We start from the raw sequence: 21,705 nt of genomic DNA on the forward strand, positions 1-21,705 counted from the left end.
ATGTACATTACGATATTGTTCGTGGAGCATGATCCAAAGTTAGCACTTTATCTATTATGTCATTCATTATTGGCTTTAGTTCAGATTTGTCGTACAATTTGATTAATGTCTTATCATCTTGCTCATTATTTTGCAATTCAATCAACTCCACAAAGTTTGGGTCTATCGGCAAATTTCCTAAGTAATTCAAACCTAATTGATTAGCCAAATTTAGACCTCCACCACTTGAGAATATATTGGTACATTCTGAACAATGTGGACATATGAAACCAGACATATTTTCGACTATTCCCAATATCTTGAAATTCACTTTATGACAAAAATTGATCTCCTTTTTAACATCAGAAGTAGCCACTAATTGTGGAGTTGTGACAATTATTGCTCCATCTAATTGAGGGACATATCTTAATTCTTCTGCTATGGCAATGTGTTCATCAGATGTCCCCGGTGGTGTGTCTATTAATAAATAATCTAATGGCTCGTTTGTGCTCCATACTACATCTTTTAAAAATTGCTTAATCATTGCTGTCTTTTTGGGACCTCTCCAAACGACTGAATTACCTCTGTCACCAATCAAAAAACCTAAAGACATTAGTTTTAATGAACCTCCACTGGTAGTTTTCTTTTTATCGTATACTTGCACAGGAATCCAGCCTTGCGTGGATTGATGTACTTGTTTTGTCTCCACTCCAAACATTCTAGGCAACGAAGGTCCGGTTAAATCAATATCTAGCACTCCCACATTATATCCCTTATTAACCAATGTTAACGCTGTTTGAGTTGTTACTGAAGATTTTCCTACTCCACCTTTCCCAGATAAGATTAAAATTACGTGTTTGACATTGTTGAGAGATCTAGGTAGTTCTTGTTCGGTTGTCATTGCAATTTGAAGATGATGATTGTTTGTACTTACTAATACATTTAAGATGAAGTTTGATATTTCGATTTTGTGTATCATCAATAAAAGAACAACCAACTTAATAATTGATTTACGCTCAACTCAATCATTACTACATTTCGTTGCGTAACATATATCCAGACTCAAAAATCTCCTAATTTCAGGCTCACCACGATACATAAATATTTAAACATCTTCAATTCACTGCAATGTCGTCTAGGTATACAGCTGCTAGTGGCGCACATCAAAGGTCAGATTTAAGGACACAATTATTTAATACACCAACACATCATAATTTTACAGGAATACAGAGACAACAATATAACAGATCACCACTACAACAACAAGGTTTATCACCAATACGATCCAATCCACCGTCTAGAAACTCAACATCATCACCTTATGATCAATCTACACATCAATCCTCACAAAAATATAATGAATCTCTCTTAAACTCACTAGAATCTCAAAATGATGAAGAAATAGACTCAATGGGAACCAAAATCAATATGCTAAAAAACTTGGGTGAAAAAATGGGTATAGAAATAAATAAATCAAATGCTTTGAATAATGAAATTACCAATCTGTTTGAAAAGGGTAAAGTTACTTTAAAGAATACTTATAACAAGATGATTGTGATGTCTCAAAGGGCAGGAATTAGTTGGAAAATGTGGTTGGTTGTGTTTGGAATTGTCTTCATATTCTTTTTTTATATTTGGATACTATGATTAAAGAATTAAGAATTACTTCCAAATATTACTTTATATCGAATTGTAAGTTCCCTAGTATGATACTGGACCTTTTGTTTATGGGTTTCTCTTCTTTGGCTCAAAAAAACAGGTTTGTATTAACTCTTAGATATAGTAAAGTGTAAACAAACCACATTCAGACGTAAAAATCTAGAATTTCATACTCTCTCCATTGACCGTAACTTACTTGTTGTTCATGGACTGGTTTTGGACTTTATTGTTGTTACTGATGTTTTGATTCAGTAAAACCAACAGAGTTTGATTTTGGTGTGATCTATTTATAGTATACTTTGGACTTGGTTGTATAAAATTACATTTAAGCTGGTAGCATCATTTTTATCACATATGGGGAATTAATAATACAAAGTTCAAATCATATATAGACTAAAGGTTATTTTGATCTATCTTAGAAAAAGGGCATTGGAACCAATTGCAGTTTTCAAATTAACATTGTTGAAACTGTCCTCACAAAGAAGAATCCAACTCTAACAAAGCAAGTCTTCAAATTAAAAATTAATTAAGATCTATCATATGTCTACAAAATAGGTACATGCAATCAAATGATCAAAGAGTTGATGATAAATCGACCAATTCGAACAGACCAAGGTCAGGTTCCGCATTAACAAATTGGAAAAAGCAAGCATACAAGCAATATCAACCAAAATTTTTAAATGAATCAGATACCTCAAATTCATCTTGTTCAAACATTGTACCATTACCATCCATAGAATGTTTCCAACTACAATACATATTGAATGACATACTACAGGCGGAATCTCAACAAGTTATTGATGATTTATTGAAAGTCGCAACAAATTATCAAAATGATTTGAGGAATGAAATAAAGAGAAATTTGTCAATAGAACAGAAAATTCAATTCAAAAACATAAGTATATGTAAAAATATTCATTTGATATTTCAAACAATTCATCAACGAAAGAAAAAATTGAAAAAGCAATTTCAGACCAATTCAAAATTTAATCATTTGATCAAGGATCCGGAGGGGAATAAAAGAAGCGAAATCAATCAACTAGTGATAGATAGTGTGGAGGTAAGCGCTAGAGTTAAAAGTACTATACATAGTTTACAACAGTTGGAGTCAAAATTATGTGCTGGGAAAAGTCTATTAGATCCTGAAAAATATCCCAATTTATGTAAACTCATAAATAAAACAGGAGTCACTAAAGAGGAGAACAAACAATCTGATCTGCAGGAAACAAATGTTCTGCCTGAAAATACTATACATACCCAAGATATAGAGGTGACCGGAACCAGTCGAATAAATGATGATGACGATGATTTACCACCTTCAATTGATCTTCTGCCCAAAAATAGTATTTGCTCACTGGAAGAGACTCAAAAATCCACATCAACAGAAATCGATGAAGAAGAATATTGTAAAAATAATTCAATGATGACGATAACAAAATCATTAAATCCACCATCTAGCCCCAAATCAGTCAACACTATCACCAATACCAACGAGGATGAAATTGATCCACATGATTTTGAACAATTTATGTCCACCAGTATAGCAAATTACAGAACTTTACAAAGGCAAAAAATTGATGCAATAAAACATCGAAGTGTATCAACGTCAAATAATGACTCAATCGAAGAAGACGATGTTGGTGATATGCTTAATGTCAATAGCATTATTGAATTTCCTCCAAAACTGGTACTCCATAATAGCCCATTGAATCTTTTATATTCTCAATTAATGTCAAATCCAAAGTATAGAAGCACGATAATCCGAGAAAATGAACCACCACCAAAAAATACTGGCAGTAATTACCCTTTCGCTTCATTGATAAACGCCAAATCACCCGCCACAATAAAATCGACTGGTGAAATTTCACATTTCAAGAAGTTGAGAATCAATGGAAGTCCCTTAAATACTGAACATTATAGAAAAGTTTTAGAAAAGGAGAGCAAAATTATAATGAATGAAGATAATGATAAAGTTCCTGATGTTGTGTTTGCTGAAAATTTGCTTGAAACCTTAGTAACTGATTCAGAAACTCGGCAAAAACCAAACATTTTGAATCAGATTGATGACAATGATAAAGATGAGCTTTGGAACTCTTCGGGACTTACAAGTGAAGATGAATCAGAAGGGTTTAATAACGACAATGAGCATTCAAGAACTTTCTTAGACATCAACAAATTTAATTCAAATTTTTCTTCAACATCAGATTCGGAAACAGATTCTGATGCAGACTATGTCAACGGAAAAACTACCAACTTTACTGATATAAATGATATACGATTTACAAACAAATATTATAGCAATCTTGAAAAAGATGTTCGACTAAACCAACAATCAAGCAGATATGAGAAAAGAAAGACAAAGAAAAGAAATTCTCTGAAAACAACGTCACCTGATAAGCAAACTTCTTTACTGAAGGAACTGTCACCGACTCCGAAACATAAACCGTCTCATCACATATTGCACCCTAAAAGATCAATTTTAAAGACTCAAACAACTTCTTCCCAACAAGTTAATAAATCAATCAAAATATTAAACAACAAAAAATTGAATGATTCTTCTCGATCTTCAAGCTTTGAAAATAGACATTTCGTGTTAGATGATGATGATTTTAGTCCTTTGTATGAGCTAAATGTTAATTATAACTCAAATATTGGGAATATAATCAACAAACACAATGTAAACGGTACCATAGTTACGAAAAGAAGAAATTCAAGTTTCGATACACAGAATGAAGCATTAAAACTACAAGAATTTGAGGATGACGGAAACGATCAAGAATCTATTTCGATTTTAAAAAGCTATGTTAAGTAGATAAAATTATTTTATAGTAAATACTAAAAATACATCTTCAAGAATTATATATGCTGTTGAGTTATTTAATAATACTTTGAATCTTGTTTTGTCACTTCATTTTTATCTCCGAATGGATTACTACTGAGTACAGAATCACTTGTTTCGGTTTTGCTCAACCCTGGTCTGCTTGAGGATGAATCATCAAATCCGTTTTTCAAAGTTGGTTGTTTTTCATAAGTTTTTGAAGATTGAGTTGGTGGTGGCGGAGGTGGTGCTCTTTTTTTGTCCATCGTAACTGACTGCAATCTTGAAGAAATCAGATCCTCCTCTGGCTCTTCTAGGTCTTCCTCCTCTTCATCTTCACTATCATAATAACTTTCATCACTATCACTCCACTCTCTATCGTCATCAGCATTGACTAAAGCTGACGAATGGATAGGTGGTGCAGGATTCTCATCAGTATAGCCAGATTTAGAATCGAATTTTTTAAAAGTTTCAATCAATTGTTCATTAGCAAAAATTAATCTCGATAAAAATTCTTCATCTTTTTGTAATATTTCAGGAGTTTTATCTTCGACATTACCAGCACCAACAAATTGTAAATATTTCAAAACTTTTCTTCTTATTTTTTTACAATGATTGAAATTTTTCAAAATTTCAGAAGAATCTTGAGGTTTTTCATGGATAGGTAAGTGCAATAATTGATTATTTAATGTTATGGTGGTGTTATTACATTCAGATATTAGTTTCTCAATTTTAGGTGATTCCAACTTATAATTAATTTGAGGAATTGCATATTCTTCATCGGCATAGATAATACCACTTTTGGATTTTCTTTTCTTTGATTTCTTCTTACTTTTCTCTTTTTTATCTTTTGATTGGGAAGAATACGGAGAAGCTGTAGTAGGTCTTGGTGGAGGAACCTTTGGAGATTTTAGTCTTGGTGATCTTGCACTTGATCCTGGAGCTGGAGATCTTGGCGTTTTTGATTCTGGTTCGTCGTATATATTTTCATCAGAATAAGGATCCGTTTCATCATCTATGTAGTCGTCAAATTCGTCATCATTTGAATTTCCTCTCGCAGTTCTTGTATTTGAAGAAGAGTCTTTTCTGATTCTTTTCGGTATATATTTGTACAAACCTTGCAAGTATTTATAGCCCTCCAAATCTTGAAATTCCGTTTTCCAACCAATTGACATATGAATAACCAATTTTTGAATTTTTGGATCATAATTTGAACCCAATCCAGTTTTACCATGACCATTGATTATTCCTTTCAAGACATCCAACAACTTATCATCTCTAGCTATGATCGTTCCTATTTTTTTGCCTGAATTCATAACTAAAAGTTCCAATAATTGTAATGCCCTCTTTTGTTCTTCTATTGTATCACCATATTTGATTTTTTTTCTAATTGCTCTTGCTGCCTCTGTTGCTCCAGAATTAGGTTGAATTTTAATCAAGTGTAATAAGTCGCTCAAATATAGTTCCATCACATCTTCTATTTCATCATTTTTGTGCTGGACTAATTGATTCACTTTTATAGTGATTGATGTATAAGAATGATCACCAAAAATTGGCATTATTTACTGATCTTATGAACGTGTTTTTAACTCTTATCTTCGAGTCCAACTATTTGCTTTGCAATTGATTTAAGATAAATGCAAATTGATGGTGTTGTTAAGGCGTGTTTCAAAAATTTAAAGTTGATAAGAAAGTAGCAAACTGATGTTATCGGAGTGAAACATGTCGAGAAACTCTAAAGGGGTATTTTTAAATTGTTTCAAAACTTAATGGGTAATTTTTGAATACTATTATTAAAATTGCAATTTATTACCTCTGACATATTCATCTATCTTAATTTCGTTCTTTAAAAAAGGAATTGTAAGCAATATAACATGACCTCAACTAAACGCCTCAGATACCATCTGAAAAGAGTTTGAATAGATTTAGGAGTAACATGGTTTGATCACATGACTTATCATGTGTAAGCTCAAAGCTACCAAATTTATATCATCAAAATTTTTTCAAATTGTTTCAAGCAAGTTGAAAAAGAGAAGAACACATTTACGATTTATTCTTAGTTAATTTGAACCATCTTATCTCGATTACTTCATAACTGAAGAGAACAGAAACCTAACTGCTCAACCTCAAACGCATTTGGACAAATCAATATAAGAGTTACACAAGATTATATATAGGGAAATTGAAAAACATGTCCGATCAATACAATCAAGATAAGTTGAATCAAGATTTTCAAAATACATCACTTGATGGTGAGCAATCTCAGCAAGCTTACTCCAACTCATACAATCCAAATCAAGCTCAATCTTTTGTGCCATCTTCAGGTTATCAACAGTTTCAAAATTTTCAACCTCAACAACAGCAACAATTTGGAGGACCTAATCAATATCAAGGTAGTTATCAATCAAATTACAACAATAATAATAATAACAGAGGTGGTTACAACCAATATAACAGTAGAGGAGGATATCAACAATATAATAGCAGACAGCAGTACAATGGGGGTCAACAATACCAACCACAACAACAATATGGAGGATATCAATCATATAACTCACAAGCTTCTCAACCACAACAATCTCAAGGAATGTCATTAGCTGACTTTGAAAAACAAAAACAATCTCAACAAGCTTCTTTGAACAAACCAGTTAAAAAGACTTTAAAATTAGCCCCATCATCTGGTATAAAATTGGCCAATAAAAAGGCTGAGACAAAAGAAGATAATAAAGAACCATCTCCTGCTCCTTCAACTAAAGATGAAGTGAAAGAAGAAAAATCAAAACAAGAAAGTGCAAACGAAACTCCAGCAACATCATCTACCAAGGAAGAAATTAAAGAATCTACTCCTACACCAGTTTCAAATCCAGTTAAAGAGTCATCTCCAGCACCAAAGGAATCAACGCCAGCACCAAAAGAATCAACTCCAGCTCCATCAAAATCTAGTACTGCAAAATCTTCGACTCCTGCACCATCAGTATCAGCCGATGCAGTTGCAAAAGAACAAGAAGATGAAGTAGATGAAGAAGTTGTAAAAGATATGTTTGGAGGTAAAGATCATGTATCTATAATTTTTATGGGTCATGTTGATGCAGGTAAATCAACAATGGGTGGTAATATTTTATATTTAACTGGTTCAGTTGATAAAAGAACTGTTGAAAAATATGAAAGAGAAGCAAAAGATGCAGGTAGACAAGGTTGGTATTTATCATGGGTAATGGATACAAATAAAGAAGAAAGAAATGATGGTAAAACTATTGAAGTTGGTAAAGCATATTTTGAAACTGATAAAAGAAGATATACTATATTGGATGCTCCAGGTCATAAATTATATGTATCTGAAATGATTGGTGGTGCATCACAAGCTGATGTTGGTATTTTAGTTATTAGTGCTAGAAAAGGTGAATATGAAACTGGATTTGAAAAAGGTGGTCAAACCAGAGAACATGCTTTATTAGCTAAAACTCAAGGTGTTAATAAAATAATTGTTGTTGTAAATAAAATGGATGATCCAACTGTTAATTGGTCACAAGATAGATATAATGAATGTACTACTAAATTAGGAATGTATTTGAAAGGTATTGGTTATAATAAAGATGATATTATTAATATGCCAGTTTCAGGTTATACAGGAGCTGGATTAAAAGATAGAGTTTCATCAAAAGATTGTCCATGGTATAAAGGTCCTTCATTATTAGAATATTTGGATAATATGGATACTTTAAATAGAAAAATCAATGGTCCATTTATGTTACCAATTTCTGGTAAAATGAAAGATATGGGAACAGTAGTTGAAGGTAAAATTGAAAGTGGTCATGTTAAAAAAGGTTCAAATTTATTATTGATGCCTAATAGAACATCAATTGAAGTATTAACTATATATAATGAAACTGAACAAGAATGTGATTCTGCTTTCAGTGGAGAACAAGTAAGATTAAAAGTTAAAGGTGTTGAAGAAGAAGATTTACAAGCTGGTTATGTATTAACATCACCTAAAAATCCAGTTAAAACAGTTACAAGATTTGAAGCACAAATAGCAATAGTTGAATTAAAATCAATTTTATCAAATGGGTTTTCATGTGTTATGCATTTACATACTTCAATTGAAGAAGTTAAATTTATTGAATTAAAACATAAATTAGAAAAGGGAACAAATAGAAAATCTAAAAAACCACCTGCTTTTGCTAAAAAGGGTATGAAAATTATTGCAATATTAGAAGCATCTGAAAGAGTATGTGCTGAAACTTATAGTGATTATCCTCAATTAGGTAGATTTACTTTAAGAGATCAAGGTACAACTATTGCAATTGGTAAAATTACTAAATTGTTATAAATAAATCAAAAATAAATGAAATTGTAAATTAGTGTAAATTTGTGAAAATTCTATAATATTAATTCTAGATGTATTGTTTTTGAATATTTGAAAAGATATCTATCAAATTTTCAATTCCTTTTATTACATTTTCGTCGTATCCTTCCTTGGGAGTAGGTTTAGAATGAGCAAAATCAATCAAATGTAGACTACTCAATGGAGACGAATTTTTTGTATCATTTGTACCTGAACTTTCATCAGACATTGACTTAATTACTTTATAATCATTTAACACTGCTTGTTCTAAGTCATCGACTTTTTCTACACTATCCTCTTCATCATCATCACTTAATTCAAAATCTTTCACTATAGGGTCCAGCAGATCATAATCCTCATATTTATCTTCATTCCAAACACTTGAATCCCCTTCATAAATAAATAATAAACTACTAGAATACATTCTAACATCATAATCCAATAAGCAATTATAAATTAATTGTAATCTTTTTAGATAAATTTCAATCAAATGTCGTATTTGATTTGGTTTGAAATGAGATAATTTAAAAAATAAATTTATACCATTTTCAATATTTGTTGAATTTAAAGATCTTCCAAAAAATTTATTAAATTGAAAATAAGTTTCTTGAGTTGAATTATTATTTTCTTCTTCAAGAGAAACTAGTTGAACAGTATTTAACATCCCATCAAAAATTTCCTCTTCGGAAAAAGTTTGTGATTGATTTTGATTATAAACTTTCATACCACATATTCTGAACAGATGTGATCCACTAGTCGTATTTTTACTTACTTTAGCTAATCTTTCAATTTTTTCAGGAGGAGTCTTTGAATCATCAGTTAATTTTGAACCTAATTTGATATCCATAATATTCGGTTTTTTGAATCCATGATATAAGTTTTGTAAAACTATATAATCCTTTGAATCTTTTTTGGCAAATGACTCGGTAGAGTTTGTGTCTAAATTTAAGAATGATGCAGTTGGATTAATTTCAGTGTTTGATATTTTACCTTCTTGAAGATTTCCATAAAATTTTGGCATCCAATGACTCAATAAAGAACCTAGATATATATCTTCATTCTTTGATTCACTGATTTGATCAATTCCATTTATGTAATTATAAAAGTCTAATTCTTGTTTTATAGTTGGTTTTATAAATATTGAATCTGAAGTTAAACACCCATCATGTCCTGCAGCTTGATGTTTGGATGGTTTTAAATTTGAAATTGTGGTCCGTGATAATATCGATGTAGATGATTTACTTTGAATTTTCGGATCTGTCGTATCATCGTCATTTTCATGTTCTGAATTATTGAGATGTTCAATTTTAGTCATATATCCTAAATCAATTGGTTAATTTTGATTCATTTGAATATCGTTAATACTCAAAGCACCTAAAGGTTGATCCTTTGTAAATAATTGATGCCTTAACAAAATCAGAAAATATAGCTACCAATCTGTTTACTTGGGTTGTAAATAATTCAAATTTTTTGCAACACCTCCCACACATGTTTAAATCTACAACTCACAATCATCCATTGTAATGGCGATCACTAAAATTCCTATAACAAAAACGTAAAATGATAGTTCGAAAGAGCTGAAATCCATTCAATAAAAAGCAAGGGAAAAAAAAAAGAAAAATGTTCATTCACAATTTTTTTGCAACGAGTTTAATTTTAAGCAAGATGATGGAGAGACTGGTATAAAATTTCAGAGACGTATAACTGTTTCATTATGATGATTCTATTTCTCAACATCAAAAAAACGACCGCAAGGTTTGGAAATTCTTTAGCTCAAATATTTTCAAAGTGGCATTAACATTTACTATTTTTAGAACATTGGTCTCAAACAATAAATTCAAAAAGTATGCATAGTCTTGGCTTATTCATCAATTAAGACATAATCAAACATTTCAGGTACAGAATTCTTGAAGTCTAAAGTTTATAAATTATGTGCATTGTTTTTTGCCAATTTTTCTTCAAATTTATTACGAAAGGTATATGGCTGCATAGAAGAAGACTTCGAATCTGTAATTATTTTATCATTTATATCTAATTTCATGAAACGAATCAACTAAAATTTTTACACAGCCTTGTTATTCCGTCTAAAGTTCTTCATTAGTATGAAACGCGAGTTGAAATTTAACCAATAAAATTCAAATTAGAATTTAACCTAAAATAGAATTTTGAAACTAACGCATCGACCGAGAGAGAGATTTAAGATTAGGTCATCACCTGAACAATAAACTTAATTTTAACGCGAAGAACGAACGCCTTAATTTTGATTATGAAGATTTCATTATAAACGAGATGTTATTTAGACAGAATAGGAAGAAATGGATCTGGATTTGGTCAAACTATTGTTCCAATCAGAACATCTAACTTTAATCAAAGTCACCAAGTTTAAATCCATCTTGATATTACATTCCCTCAATTGTCGAATTAAATCCTTCAACACATTCAAAATATATTTAGTTTCGGTTGTTGTAATTGAGACGATCTATAAACTTCTACTTATAAAACTCATTCTAACAAAAAACAAAAATTTAGTCGGCATAAAAAAAGTACAAAATAAAATTTTTTATTATTTTTAACTCAAAATAAATAAACAAAAATAATACAAAGAAATACACTAATTTATTGAGGAATATTTCAAGGCCAGATTAACACAAACAAGAGGGCAATTGGTATTGATCATAAGAATTCAAAAGAGACAGCATCTATTCATTTCAAAAAGAACCTAACCTAAATAATTAGTCATTCTATCCTCACCACTTTAATACTACTCCAGAACCATTCATTATTCTTGTTGTTCAATTTATTGGTCTTCCTGTTCATTTCATTTCAAGTTTTTTATATTAGTATTCATTATTAAATACTCTCATTAATAGACAATTCATTAACATTAATCTTATTTTGTTCATTCAGCATTAATCTACCACTTAAAAACTTCAATATGAGTAATCCATATCAAAATCAAAGGTATCAAAATAATCCTAATTCATATGAGATGAATACTATTGGAAATAATGGTAATTATAATCAATATAACAATAGTTCTACAAGTAATTATAATAATAGTACTAAACAATATACAAATGATCAAGATGATTTTGTTTCATTTATGAATGAAATACAAGATATAAATTCACAATTAGATAATTATTCAAATATTATAAATTTAATTGATAATAAACAAAAATCATTTTTATATAATATAGATTTAAATGATGAAGATACTGAATATAATTCTCAACAAATTGATACATTAGTTGGTGAAGCTCAATCATTACAATTAGATTTAAAAGCAAGAATTAAAAATGTTCAAGTTCAAGCAATACATTCAAAAGATCAAACAAAAATTGATCAAAGTGAAACTTGTAGAAAAAGATTTTTAGATTTAATTCAAGATTATAGATTAATTGAAGCAAAAAATAAAGAAAATTCAAAAGATCAAGCTGCAAGACAATATCAAATTATAAAACCTGATGCAACACAAGAAGAAATTAGAGCAGTTGTTGAAGATGGAGGAGATTCTCAACAATTTTTTCAACAAGCTTTATTACAAAGTAATCGTAGAGGTGAAGCAAGATCAGTATTAAATGAAGTTCAAATAAGACATAGAGAATTATTAAAATTAGAAAAAACAATGGCTGAATTAACTCAATTATTTCATGATATGGAAGAATTAGTTATTGAACAAGATCAACCAATACAACAAATTGAAGAACAAGTTGGTACTGCTCAACATGATATTGAACAAGGTGTTGGTCATACTAATAAAGCTGTTAAATCTGCAAAATCTGCAAGAAAGAAAAAAATTTGGTGTTTAGTAATTGTTGTTATAATTATTATTATATTAGCAGTTATTTTAGGTGCTTACTTTGGTACTAATCATTAGGTGAGCTTGTACGATAGTGGTAAAGTGGAAAGAAGTGGACTGTCTTATATAAACAACCTTCTAATATTAATTTAATCAAAAGGAAACTAAGTAAATAAATTCTGAAATCTGTCTTCGAAGTAAATGGTTGATATTCATAATGCGCGAAATTAGAAAACTGCGCGATTCTGCGACATCAACCAATTTTCTATGTAAAGAGATGAGTTTGTAAATAAATATTTTTTTTACAACCAAAAGAATCGATTTCAATCAAACTCATCATATCGATTCACAAATAGTAAGCACAACATGGCTAAAATCAAAAGAAAAGGAACTTCAGGTAATGCTAAAAATTTCATCACTAGAACACAAGCCATTAAAAAATTACAAATATCATTAGCTGATTTTAGAAGACTTTGTATTTTCAAAGGTATATATCCAAGAGAACCAAGGAATAAAAAAAAAGCAAATAAAGGATCAACAGCACCAGTTACTTTTTATTATACAAAAGATATTCAATATTTATTACATGAACCAGTATTAGATAAATTTAGACAACATAAAACTTTTGCCAAAAAATTACAAAGAGCATTGGGAAAAGGTGAAATTTCACAAGCTTCAAAATTAGAATCAAATAGACCAAAATATAAATTAAATCATATTATAAAAGAAAGATATCCTACATTTTTAGATGCATTAAGAGATTTAGATGATCCTTTAAATATGTTATTTTTATTTAGTAATATGCCTGCAATTGATAAAGTTTCATCAAAAATTATTGGTGATGCTGAAAAATTATGTAATCAATGGTTAGCATATATTGCAAAAGAAAGATTATTAAAAAAAGTATTTGTAAGTATAAAGGGAGTATATTATCAAGCTAATGTAAAAGGTCAAGAAATAAGATGGTTAATTCCATATAAATTTCCAACTAATATTCCAACAGATGTTGATTTTAGAATAATGTTAACATTTTTAGAATTTTATTCTACTTTATTAAATTTTGTTTTATTTAAATTATATAATGAAAGTGGATTAATATATCCTCCACAAATTGATTTTAAAAAATTAAAGGGAGTTGGTGGATTAAGTTCATATGTTTTACAATCAAAAGATGATAAATTAAATAATATAAATGATCAATTACTTCAAAGTAAGTCAACGAAAGAGGTAAGTAATGACGAAAATGGACAAGAATTATCTTCAACTGAACTACAAAAAGCTTTAAAAGCTGATAATATAGGTGATGAAGAAGAAGAAGTTGAAAATGAAGAACCCGCCGACGAAGAAAATATTGAAGAAATAGAATTAGATAAATTTACAAATAATTCCAAAACATCAAAATCAGATACATTAATTCAACCAACAAAATTTTCATCACCACAATCTAAATTATTTGAAAATTTTATATTTTATATTGGTAGAGAAGTTCCATTAGATATATTAGAATTTTTAATATTATCATGTGGTGGAAAAATAATATCAGAAATAATGTTAGATGATTTAAAAATTAATAATCCTGAAATTTTTGCAAATTTAGATTTAAATTCAATAACTCATCATATAAGTGATAGGAATAAGATTTTACAAAAAGTTCCTGGTAGAACTTATATTCAACCACAATGGATATTTGATTGTATCAATGCTAAACAATTAAATAATGTTAATGATTATGCTCCTGGTGAAACTTTACCTCCTCATTTATCTCCATGGGGTGATTCAAGTGGATATGATCCAAGTTTGAATAAGAAAGCATCAAATGTAGAAGATGGTGAAGCTGAAGCTGATGAAGTTGAAGAAGAGGAAGAAGAAGAAGATGTAGAAGAAGATGATGAAGAAATCGAAGTGGCGTCAGGAGATGAAGATCAAGAAGAAGAGGAAGAAGAAGATGTAGAAGAAGATGATGAAGATCTTAAAGCACAAAAAGAATTAGAATTAGAAGTATCAGGTAAGAAATTTTCAGATATTGATAATTCAAAAGATCAACCAAAAACCAAGAAACAAAAAATAGTTAAAAAATTAACAGAAGATGAAGAAGCAAAAGAATTAGCTAAAATAATGATGACAAATAAACAAAAGAAATTATATAAAAAGATGCAATATGGTATTAATAAAAAGGAAACAAGAAATAATGAATTAACATCAAAGAAAAAACAATTGGAGAAGAAGAAAAAACAACTTCAATCAAAAATGAAAAGTTAGGTGGTTAGTTTATATATTTGATTTAATTCTTGAATCCATAAACATTCTATCAGGAACTTCCAACAAGAATAAACTTTTAATTAAATTTTGTAAATTTATTAATTTTTTTATACCATTATTAATTTGTTCAATATCTGTTGAATTTTTTATATTTATATAACTCTTGATCTGAAATGTGTTGGATTCATCTAATAATTTTAATTTTATTTCATCACCTGTATAAGAATCATCTCTAACAAAGATTTTATAAATTTCAATTATTATATCATCCATTATGAAAAATTTCTTACCTTTTATCCAATATTGATTTATTACTTCATATCCTAAATCTGATAAATAAATTAAGAATGAATCTTGTCGTATTTTTGCCTCAGTTGAATTTAAGTTTTGGTACTGTTTATTTATTTCATCTTCATCAATCTCCATTACATCTGATTTGTTATCGTTCGTTTCTTGTTTGACTACTTCTTCTTTATTTTTAATCTCAGAGTCTACTCCAATATGTGTATGTACTAAAGTACTTTCAAATATAGTTTGTTGAGAACATTGTTGATTTTTACCAGCAATAGGTATATCACTAATTTGTAAAGTCCAAACTCTTTCATTATCATTCGTATTAGTAGTATTATCACTACTAAATAATTTTTGAACAATTATATCTTTTGAATCATTTAATATTGGTTTTGAAATATCTAAATTTCGACCTTCATCATCTATCCAAGTTGTTGTACATTTCATAAAATATTGTTCAATTTGATTAATTTTCCCAGGTTCAAATTTTGGTTTAAAAATTAAATTTGGTTGAGTTATTAACAGATATGTTGATATTTCTGTTGGTGTTGATATTCCTGTTATTGCTTGTAATGAAGATATTGTTTGTAAATATTTTGAATGAGGAATTGATGAAACTAATGATAATTGATGTACCATTTTGAAAAAGTTTGAGTTACACTCAATTGTATATTTTGAAACTCTCGGACTCAGCTCAAGCTAATAGGTACCTAGATGTCTATATCTTTTCACAATTGATTCACTTGTTGATAATCTTTATGGTTGTAAAAATATCGGATTTTTCAAAGCGGCTTTTCAAGTCTACTTAAAAAGATTTTGATCTATTAAGAGAAGACAATTCAGAGATAATACATCAGACAACACAGACTCAAGATCACACTAGTAAATCATTCAATTATTCATTAATATTAAAGTTCAATAACATACAAACAATACATATACTCTTATAAACTCTCTACTATAGTTGTTTCTTTTTTTCTTCTTCATGAATTTCTAATTGAATTTTTGTATTATCTTCCATAAATGCAACTATAATATAACCAATTAATACTATATTAGCAACTAAAGCACTTAATCCACCACTTATTATTGAATTATTTGTCATGTATTGTATTGAAAAAAATGTAATTAATGGTAATATTATCATTAATGCTGTAAAAAACATTAATTTTTGTATAACTGATCTAAATGTGAGTTAGTAACAATTGAACAAACAAAGGCAAAGCCGTTTGAGATATTACATACCTTGGGATATCCGCCATGATTGTAGTTGATTGTGGTTGTTGATGTGTCTATAAGCTTAGTTCAAATGGTTGATCTTAAGTAAGTAAAGTATTCTTCATAAACATTTTGTACTATGCTGCGAGAGTACTGCACATAAATTGTTTGATAATTTCGTTGATAATTTTATAAAGGAAAGGAAGCAATGAATAAACCAAGTGAAATTATTCATTCAAAATCAAATCGACCGAGTGAACAAGTAATTACCAATCACAAGATGCGATTTAACATATATTCAGCATTAGCTTTGCTATGTTTTTTCATCACTTCAATAACGGCATTCTCAAATACTGCCCCATTAATAATAAAATCAAAATATAATCTTCAAAAATTAATACCATCTTCAGAACATATAATTAAAAATTCACAATTAGAATCAAATATACCTATGATATATGCTACAAATAACTTTCAAGAAGAAGCAAATTTGAATTATCCTAATAAAATAGATAAAACTGATGAAATTGTGTATTTTCAAACTTCTTTAAGAGATTGGAATCAAATTGAAGATAAATCTTTATTAGAGAACGAAAATTATTATTCAATTGATAATGTATTTTACAAAGACGATTCACAAGTTGATATGATACAATTCGAAATTATCAATGTCAAACCAGAGGTTTTGGATTTTGATTCATTAAGTCAATTCGTTTCAACAATAAATCAACCAAATTCTTTCCCTAAAGATTTCATCTTACAAATAATCCCTGATTTTATAACTGAAAACAATAGATTTGAAAAAATTGAAGAAAAAATTATTAATTTATTCAATAATGAACATGATAAGATAGTTGTAAAAAAACATGAAGAAGAAGAAGATGAATCAAATATTAAAATACAACAAGAAATAGAATCAGATTTTGCAGAAGCTAATAAATTAGCTGCAGAAGAAACTCAATTAGTTTCTATTTTCGAAGGAGGTGGTGAAATTAATGAAGATTTATCAAATAATGCCACAACCGTTAAGCATGATAATTTATTTACAAATTATCAATTCTTTACAAGTGGGATATGGTCAGGATTAATTGTTTCTGGATTTTTATTGAGTATCTTATATGCTGCTTTAAGTTGGCTTTCTGCTTTGGAAATTACTTATGCATCATTTGAAAAACCAGTTGATTTTGATAAAAAGAATGAGTAAACTTCGTATAAGAATGTTAAGCAACTATTTTATAAATATTTGTATTTACAATAAATAAGTATTATTTACATTAGCTCCTCCTTCTAATATAAATATGGTACAATTTTATAAGGAACTTCTTTTTTATATTTTTCCCAAGCTTCACCATATTTTGCACTACATTTCATATCATCTCTAATTTGTCTATGAATTAATAAAGTAGCAAAATAAATTACATAAAAATATGTAATTGGAGTTTGAAAACCAGTTGGTAAACACCAAGACCAACATAAAATCCAATCACCAAAATAATTTATGTGTTGAGATAATCCCCACCAACCATCACATAATAATTTTGATCCTGTTTTAGTTTGAATAGATTTCATTTGTGGTAATTTACCATTTTTAAAATCTGATTTTTGTTGATTTGATGATCTGAATATGTAGAACCCAACGAAGTGTAAAATTAAAATTAAAATTAAATTTGTTAAACCTAAGTTTACTTCATTCCCCTTTATACTCATATATCTAGTTTGTAAAGAATAACTCCATGGTAACCAAGCTAAATCTCCAAATGCTAACATAAATCCAAAACCATCTGTTGTAACATCAATCATTGTTAAACAACCTTCTTCATTTAATACACCATCAAATGTATAAAAAGCTTGTAAAATAATAATTAAAATCATAGAATCTGTAATATATCCCAAAGTATGATATTGATGATAAGCACAACTTAAATTAATTAAAAACCATAATAACATTCCTGGTCTTAATTCACAAAATAATTTAATATCCCATCCTCCAATTCTTGGATTTAATTCTCTACCAATAAACCAATCATATATGGGATTACCAGAATTACCATTAACACTTAAAATTCTTTCTTTTGTACCAACACCATTTTCATGAGTTAATGGAATAAAGGAATAAATATAAACAAAAGTTGATAATATAAAAGAAAATATTATACAAGTTAAACATAATGATAATTGATTATCATAAATAAATTGTAATTCAGGTAAATTATAATTTTTAACCATAAATAATCTTGAAATTAATAAAATAATTAATGTAGCTGACATTGTAATTCCATTAATTTTATAATTTAAATAAGTTCCATCTCTTAATTCAGTTCCTTTCATTTCTTTACCAGGTAATATTCTATCTAACACCACTAACCCCCAAAACCAACTCATATAAACGGCCCATACTTTTTTATTAAAACATAATTTTAAAAATTGAGAGTAATTTGATGGTAATTGTTTGGTTATTTGGTCGATTTGTAAGTTGATTCCTTGTAATGAATAATTATTATTTGTAATCAATGCAAAAAAAAATAAAATTATTGGTAGGAATATAGTTATTGATAATGCACCTGGTAATCCAAAAAATTCTTTATGTTTTGTTATTGGATTTAATTTTGACATTTTTGATTTATATGTTGAAAAATTGATTTAAAAGAACAAATTTAAATAAATACAAGTGAGTGTGTAAGTTAATTTCAAGCAATTGATAAAAATGACTGCTATTTATAAGATGAACATTTAAGTTGATATCTAATCTAAAACTGATTTCTAAATGATGTACTTTTATTTTTCAAAGCAAGTGAAGAATTCGTAAAAGTAAAGCGCGTATACGTTTTGTTTGTTTTAGTTTATTCAATGCGTACGATGAGATTTTGATTTATACGAGAGAGATTTGAAACATATGGGGAACGACCAAAGAAAACAGTGATCGACTTACCTTATCTATAGCCTAACTTATTCGCTTTATGTACATTCCTTCTATTATATAAACCTTATTAATGCAAACAGTACTTACTTCATATGAGCATATCTTGAAGTATCAAGTCTCATAAATTCTCTTAAAGCCATTGTAGCATATGAACTAACTCCTAATTTCATCTGCAATATAACAGCTAATTTTATTTCTTCATCATCATTACCATTATTAAGATCTTGTTCAATAAATCTACTTATTTTAGCTTCTTTCTCAAAATTTTTTAAATTTAATTCTGAATCTGTGGTTGAATTTATTCCCTTTGATTTTAAAATATCCAAGATTTCAAGATCTGTACGAACTAATGGAGTTTGATCATTTTTATATTCTATTATCTTGTAAGATATATCTTTTGGTTTTGAAATTAAATTTCGATATGCACCAGTTAATGAAAATTCTTTATTTTTTCTAATTAATTTAAATGGATCTAGATTATCTAATGACATTGTATCTATATATACATTTTGTAATTTTTCATTTTCAGGGTAAGTTATTTTATATCCGGGACTTGGTAAAATTACATCAAATATTGAATATTTACCTTCTGCGATATCTTCTTTTGTTACTGCTTTAACTGGAATTGGTTCAAAATTTGCAATATCTTCTTCAAATTCATCATCATCTTTTAAGCTTTTTGTTCCTTCTTCTTCATTGTTTAATACTAAATCACCTTCCTGAATTTCATATCCAAATAATTCAATTCTTTTGGATGCTACTAAATTCCAAACATATGATTGATAAGAATGAACATACATCATCCTTAAATTTTTAGGTATAGCTAATAATGCTTTTAAATATGAATGAGATTTAAAATTTTTATTTTCATCTTGTGGTTCATTTGATAATACTTTTAAAATAGAATTTTCAGCAACAAAATGTCTTTGTAATTTTGAAAGTGCATCTTTTGGATTCTTGGTTTCTTTCCAAATTTTTCTCATCTCAATTGTACCAGGTGAACAAATTTCTTGTTCTGATAATAATAATTCAACAGCTTTTTCCCAATTTTCTTGTAATATAGCTTTACCTAATTCATGAGTTGCGACAGAAAATGATCCAAATCTTTGCATTCCAAAATAATTTATAAATCCCTTTTCATTAAAACTTTTAAAACATTGATCAACTACTTCTCTTATATTATTTGTAGAGTTGTCACCACTTGCTATTTTAACATCCTTCAAAGTAATTAAAAATTCGTTACCATTTAAATCACCTAATTTTAAAGGTTGATCTTCGTATTTAAATTCACCTAGTTTAAAATTTGAATTTTTTAATTTATTTAATGCATTAACTCTCAAAACTTTACCTTTATTTATACTAAATCTTTGACATGTTACACCTCTTCTATCTTTAGTACCTGAATAATTTATATTTTTTGGTTGAATTTTTAACATTTTTGCAATATTATTTGAAACGTCCATTGTATCTCTATTTTGTTTGAAAACAGTAAAATGTAAAAAAGGTTTAAATGGACCAGCTCCATAATTTATAACTCCATTTTCATCTACATGATGCATACTTTCTTGATTGCTTTGGTTGTTGCCTCTTCTTTGCCCACCGCCCTTGTTTTTCGCTATAGCTATCTTAAATGTATTTGTTGGTGTAGTGACAGTTTCTAATTTATTTTGGAAAGACTCTCGAAATAATTGATGAAGTTTTCCTCTTGTTTCTTTAACATCAAAAGATGTTTTCGTTTCCATATTGTTACCATTGTTGAATAATTCTTCAATTTCATTTAATTCATCAGACGTTATATATTTTAATAATTCTTCTTTATTTTCAGATGATAATTCAAATTTTTTTAGTTCTTGATTTGACTCTTCAACTTGAGTTGTTGGTTTTTCTTCTTGATTTTGTTTCTCTTTAGCAGCTTCTATTTTTTTCTCTCTATTAGTTTTTCCAACATCAATACCTTCATCAATTAAATGAATAACATTATCATTTAAATTAATTTCAAAAACTTGAAAATCACAATGTAATGTTTTTAATAATCCTGAAAATCCTACAGTTGAATTATTAATAAATTTTAATATTCCAACTTCTTCTTCAGATATTCCAAATGATGTTGATTGTGGTAATACACTTGTTGTCTCGGGTTTGAATTTCTTCACAATTGTACTTGATATTTCATCTTCATGTGCGGGAGTTGTCCTTTTTAGTTGTTGAGTCATTAAATTAATTATTTTGTGACGTAAAGCTCTAATCATAAAGCTTTAAAATGCTCAGACTATGAATTTACTGAATAAACGGTGGTTAGGATGGAATTGGTATTTTTCACTTTATTGAAACTAAAGTTTAAGATGGTCTGGCTTTGTGTCTCAAATTTAAAACGTACTGCAGATAAGAATATGATTGCAAAATTGGACTTTGAT

At 28.5% G+C, this 21,705-nt stretch overlaps 13 protein-coding genes across 13 annotated transcripts; 6 read left to right on the top strand and 7 right to left on the bottom strand. All coding sequences in view use genetic code 12, as the record gives it.

Moving 5' to 3' along the window:
* Window positions 1–7: 7 nt before the first annotated feature.
* On the bottom strand, window positions 8–880 carry KGF55_001564 (iron-sulfur cluster assembly protein; the record flags this gene model as incomplete). Its single annotated transcript, XM_051756152.1, has 1 exon — window positions 8–880. One exon carries the CDS (start codon window positions 878–880, stop codon window positions 8–10), a length of 873 nt encoding a protein of 290 aa, XP_051615874.1.
* Window positions 881–1,107: 227 nt separating this feature from the next.
* KGF55_001565 (uncharacterized protein) lies at window positions 1,108–1,626 on the top strand (the record flags this gene model as incomplete). Its single annotated transcript, XM_051756153.1, has 1 exon — window positions 1,108–1,626. The coding sequence occupies one exon, from the start codon at window positions 1,108–1,110 to the stop codon at window positions 1,624–1,626; it is 519 nt and encodes a 172-aa protein (XP_051615875.1).
* Window positions 1,627–2,197: 571 nt separating this feature from the next.
* Window positions 2,198–4,450, top strand: KGF55_001566 (uncharacterized protein; the record flags this gene model as incomplete). The annotated part of the gene is made up of 1 exon (XM_051756154.1): window positions 2,198–4,450. One exon carries the CDS (start codon window positions 2,198–2,200, stop codon window positions 4,448–4,450), a length of 2,253 nt encoding a protein of 750 aa, XP_051615876.1.
* A 65-nt stretch (window positions 4,451–4,515) lies between these two features.
* KGF55_001567 (uncharacterized protein) lies at window positions 4,516–6,015 on the bottom strand (the record flags this gene model as incomplete). Its single annotated transcript, XM_051756156.1, has 1 exon — window positions 4,516–6,015. One exon carries the CDS (start codon window positions 6,013–6,015, stop codon window positions 4,516–4,518), a length of 1,500 nt encoding a protein of 499 aa, XP_051615877.1.
* Window positions 6,016–6,647: 632 nt separating this feature from the next.
* Window positions 6,648–8,786, top strand: SUP35 (translation termination factor GTPase eRF3; the record flags this gene model as incomplete). Its single annotated transcript, XM_051756157.1, has 1 exon — window positions 6,648–8,786. The coding sequence occupies one exon, from the start codon at window positions 6,648–6,650 to the stop codon at window positions 8,784–8,786; it is 2,139 nt and encodes a 712-aa protein (XP_051615878.1).
* A 64-nt stretch (window positions 8,787–8,850) lies between these two features.
* On the bottom strand, window positions 8,851–10,116 carry IPK2 (inositol polyphosphate multikinase; the record flags this gene model as incomplete). The annotated part of the gene is made up of 1 exon (XM_051756158.1): window positions 8,851–10,116. One exon carries the CDS (start codon window positions 10,114–10,116, stop codon window positions 8,851–8,853), a length of 1,266 nt encoding a protein of 421 aa, XP_051615879.1.
* A 1,620-nt stretch (window positions 10,117–11,736) lies between these two features.
* SSO2 (syntaxin) lies at window positions 11,737–12,681 on the top strand (the record flags this gene model as incomplete). The annotated part of the gene is made up of 1 exon (XM_051756159.1): window positions 11,737–12,681. One exon carries the CDS (start codon window positions 11,737–11,739, stop codon window positions 12,679–12,681), a length of 945 nt encoding a protein of 314 aa, XP_051615880.1.
* Window positions 12,682–12,969: 288 nt separating this feature from the next.
* On the top strand, window positions 12,970–14,862 carry PES1 (mRNA-binding ribosome synthesis protein; the record flags this gene model as incomplete). Its single annotated transcript, XM_051756160.1, has 1 exon — window positions 12,970–14,862. The coding sequence occupies one exon, from the start codon at window positions 12,970–12,972 to the stop codon at window positions 14,860–14,862; it is 1,893 nt and encodes a 630-aa protein (XP_051615881.1).
* A 9-nt stretch (window positions 14,863–14,871) lies between these two features.
* MED18 (Med18p) lies at window positions 14,872–15,792 on the bottom strand (the record flags this gene model as incomplete). The annotated part of the gene is made up of 1 exon (XM_051756161.1): window positions 14,872–15,792. One exon carries the CDS (start codon window positions 15,790–15,792, stop codon window positions 14,872–14,874), a length of 921 nt encoding a protein of 306 aa, XP_051615882.1.
* A 319-nt stretch (window positions 15,793–16,111) lies between these two features.
* KGF55_001573 (uncharacterized protein) lies at window positions 16,112–16,415 on the bottom strand (the record flags this gene model as incomplete). The annotated part of the gene is made up of 2 exons (XM_051756162.1): window positions 16,112–16,337; window positions 16,399–16,415. 2 exons carry the CDS (start codon window positions 16,413–16,415, stop codon window positions 16,112–16,114), a joined length of 243 nt encoding a protein of 80 aa, XP_051615883.1.
* A 236-nt stretch (window positions 16,416–16,651) lies between these two features.
* On the top strand, window positions 16,652–17,575 carry ABG1 (Abg1p; the record flags this gene model as incomplete). Its single annotated transcript, XM_051756163.1, has 1 exon — window positions 16,652–17,575. One exon carries the CDS (start codon window positions 16,652–16,654, stop codon window positions 17,573–17,575), a length of 924 nt encoding a protein of 307 aa, XP_051615884.1.
* An 83-nt stretch (window positions 17,576–17,658) lies between these two features.
* Window positions 17,659–18,984, bottom strand: ERG24 (delta(14)-sterol reductase; the record flags this gene model as incomplete). The annotated part of the gene is made up of 1 exon (XM_051756164.1): window positions 17,659–18,984. One exon carries the CDS (start codon window positions 18,982–18,984, stop codon window positions 17,659–17,661), a length of 1,326 nt encoding a protein of 441 aa, XP_051615885.1.
* A 390-nt stretch (window positions 18,985–19,374) lies between these two features.
* PUS7 (pseudouridine synthase) lies at window positions 19,375–21,540 on the bottom strand (the record flags this gene model as incomplete). Its single annotated transcript, XM_051756165.1, has 1 exon — window positions 19,375–21,540. The coding sequence occupies one exon, from the start codon at window positions 21,538–21,540 to the stop codon at window positions 19,375–19,377; it is 2,166 nt and encodes a 721-aa protein (XP_051615886.1).
* Window positions 21,541–21,705: the final 165 nt, after the last annotated feature.

The sequence above is a fragment of the Candida pseudojiufengensis genome, assembly GCF_024610245.1.
Source record: "Candida pseudojiufengensis strain CBS 10847 chromosome Unknown scaffold9, whole genome shotgun sequence".
Lineage (NCBI taxonomy): Eukaryota > Fungi > Ascomycota > Pichiomycetes > Serinales > Debaryomycetaceae > Lodderomyces > Lodderomyces pseudojiufengensis.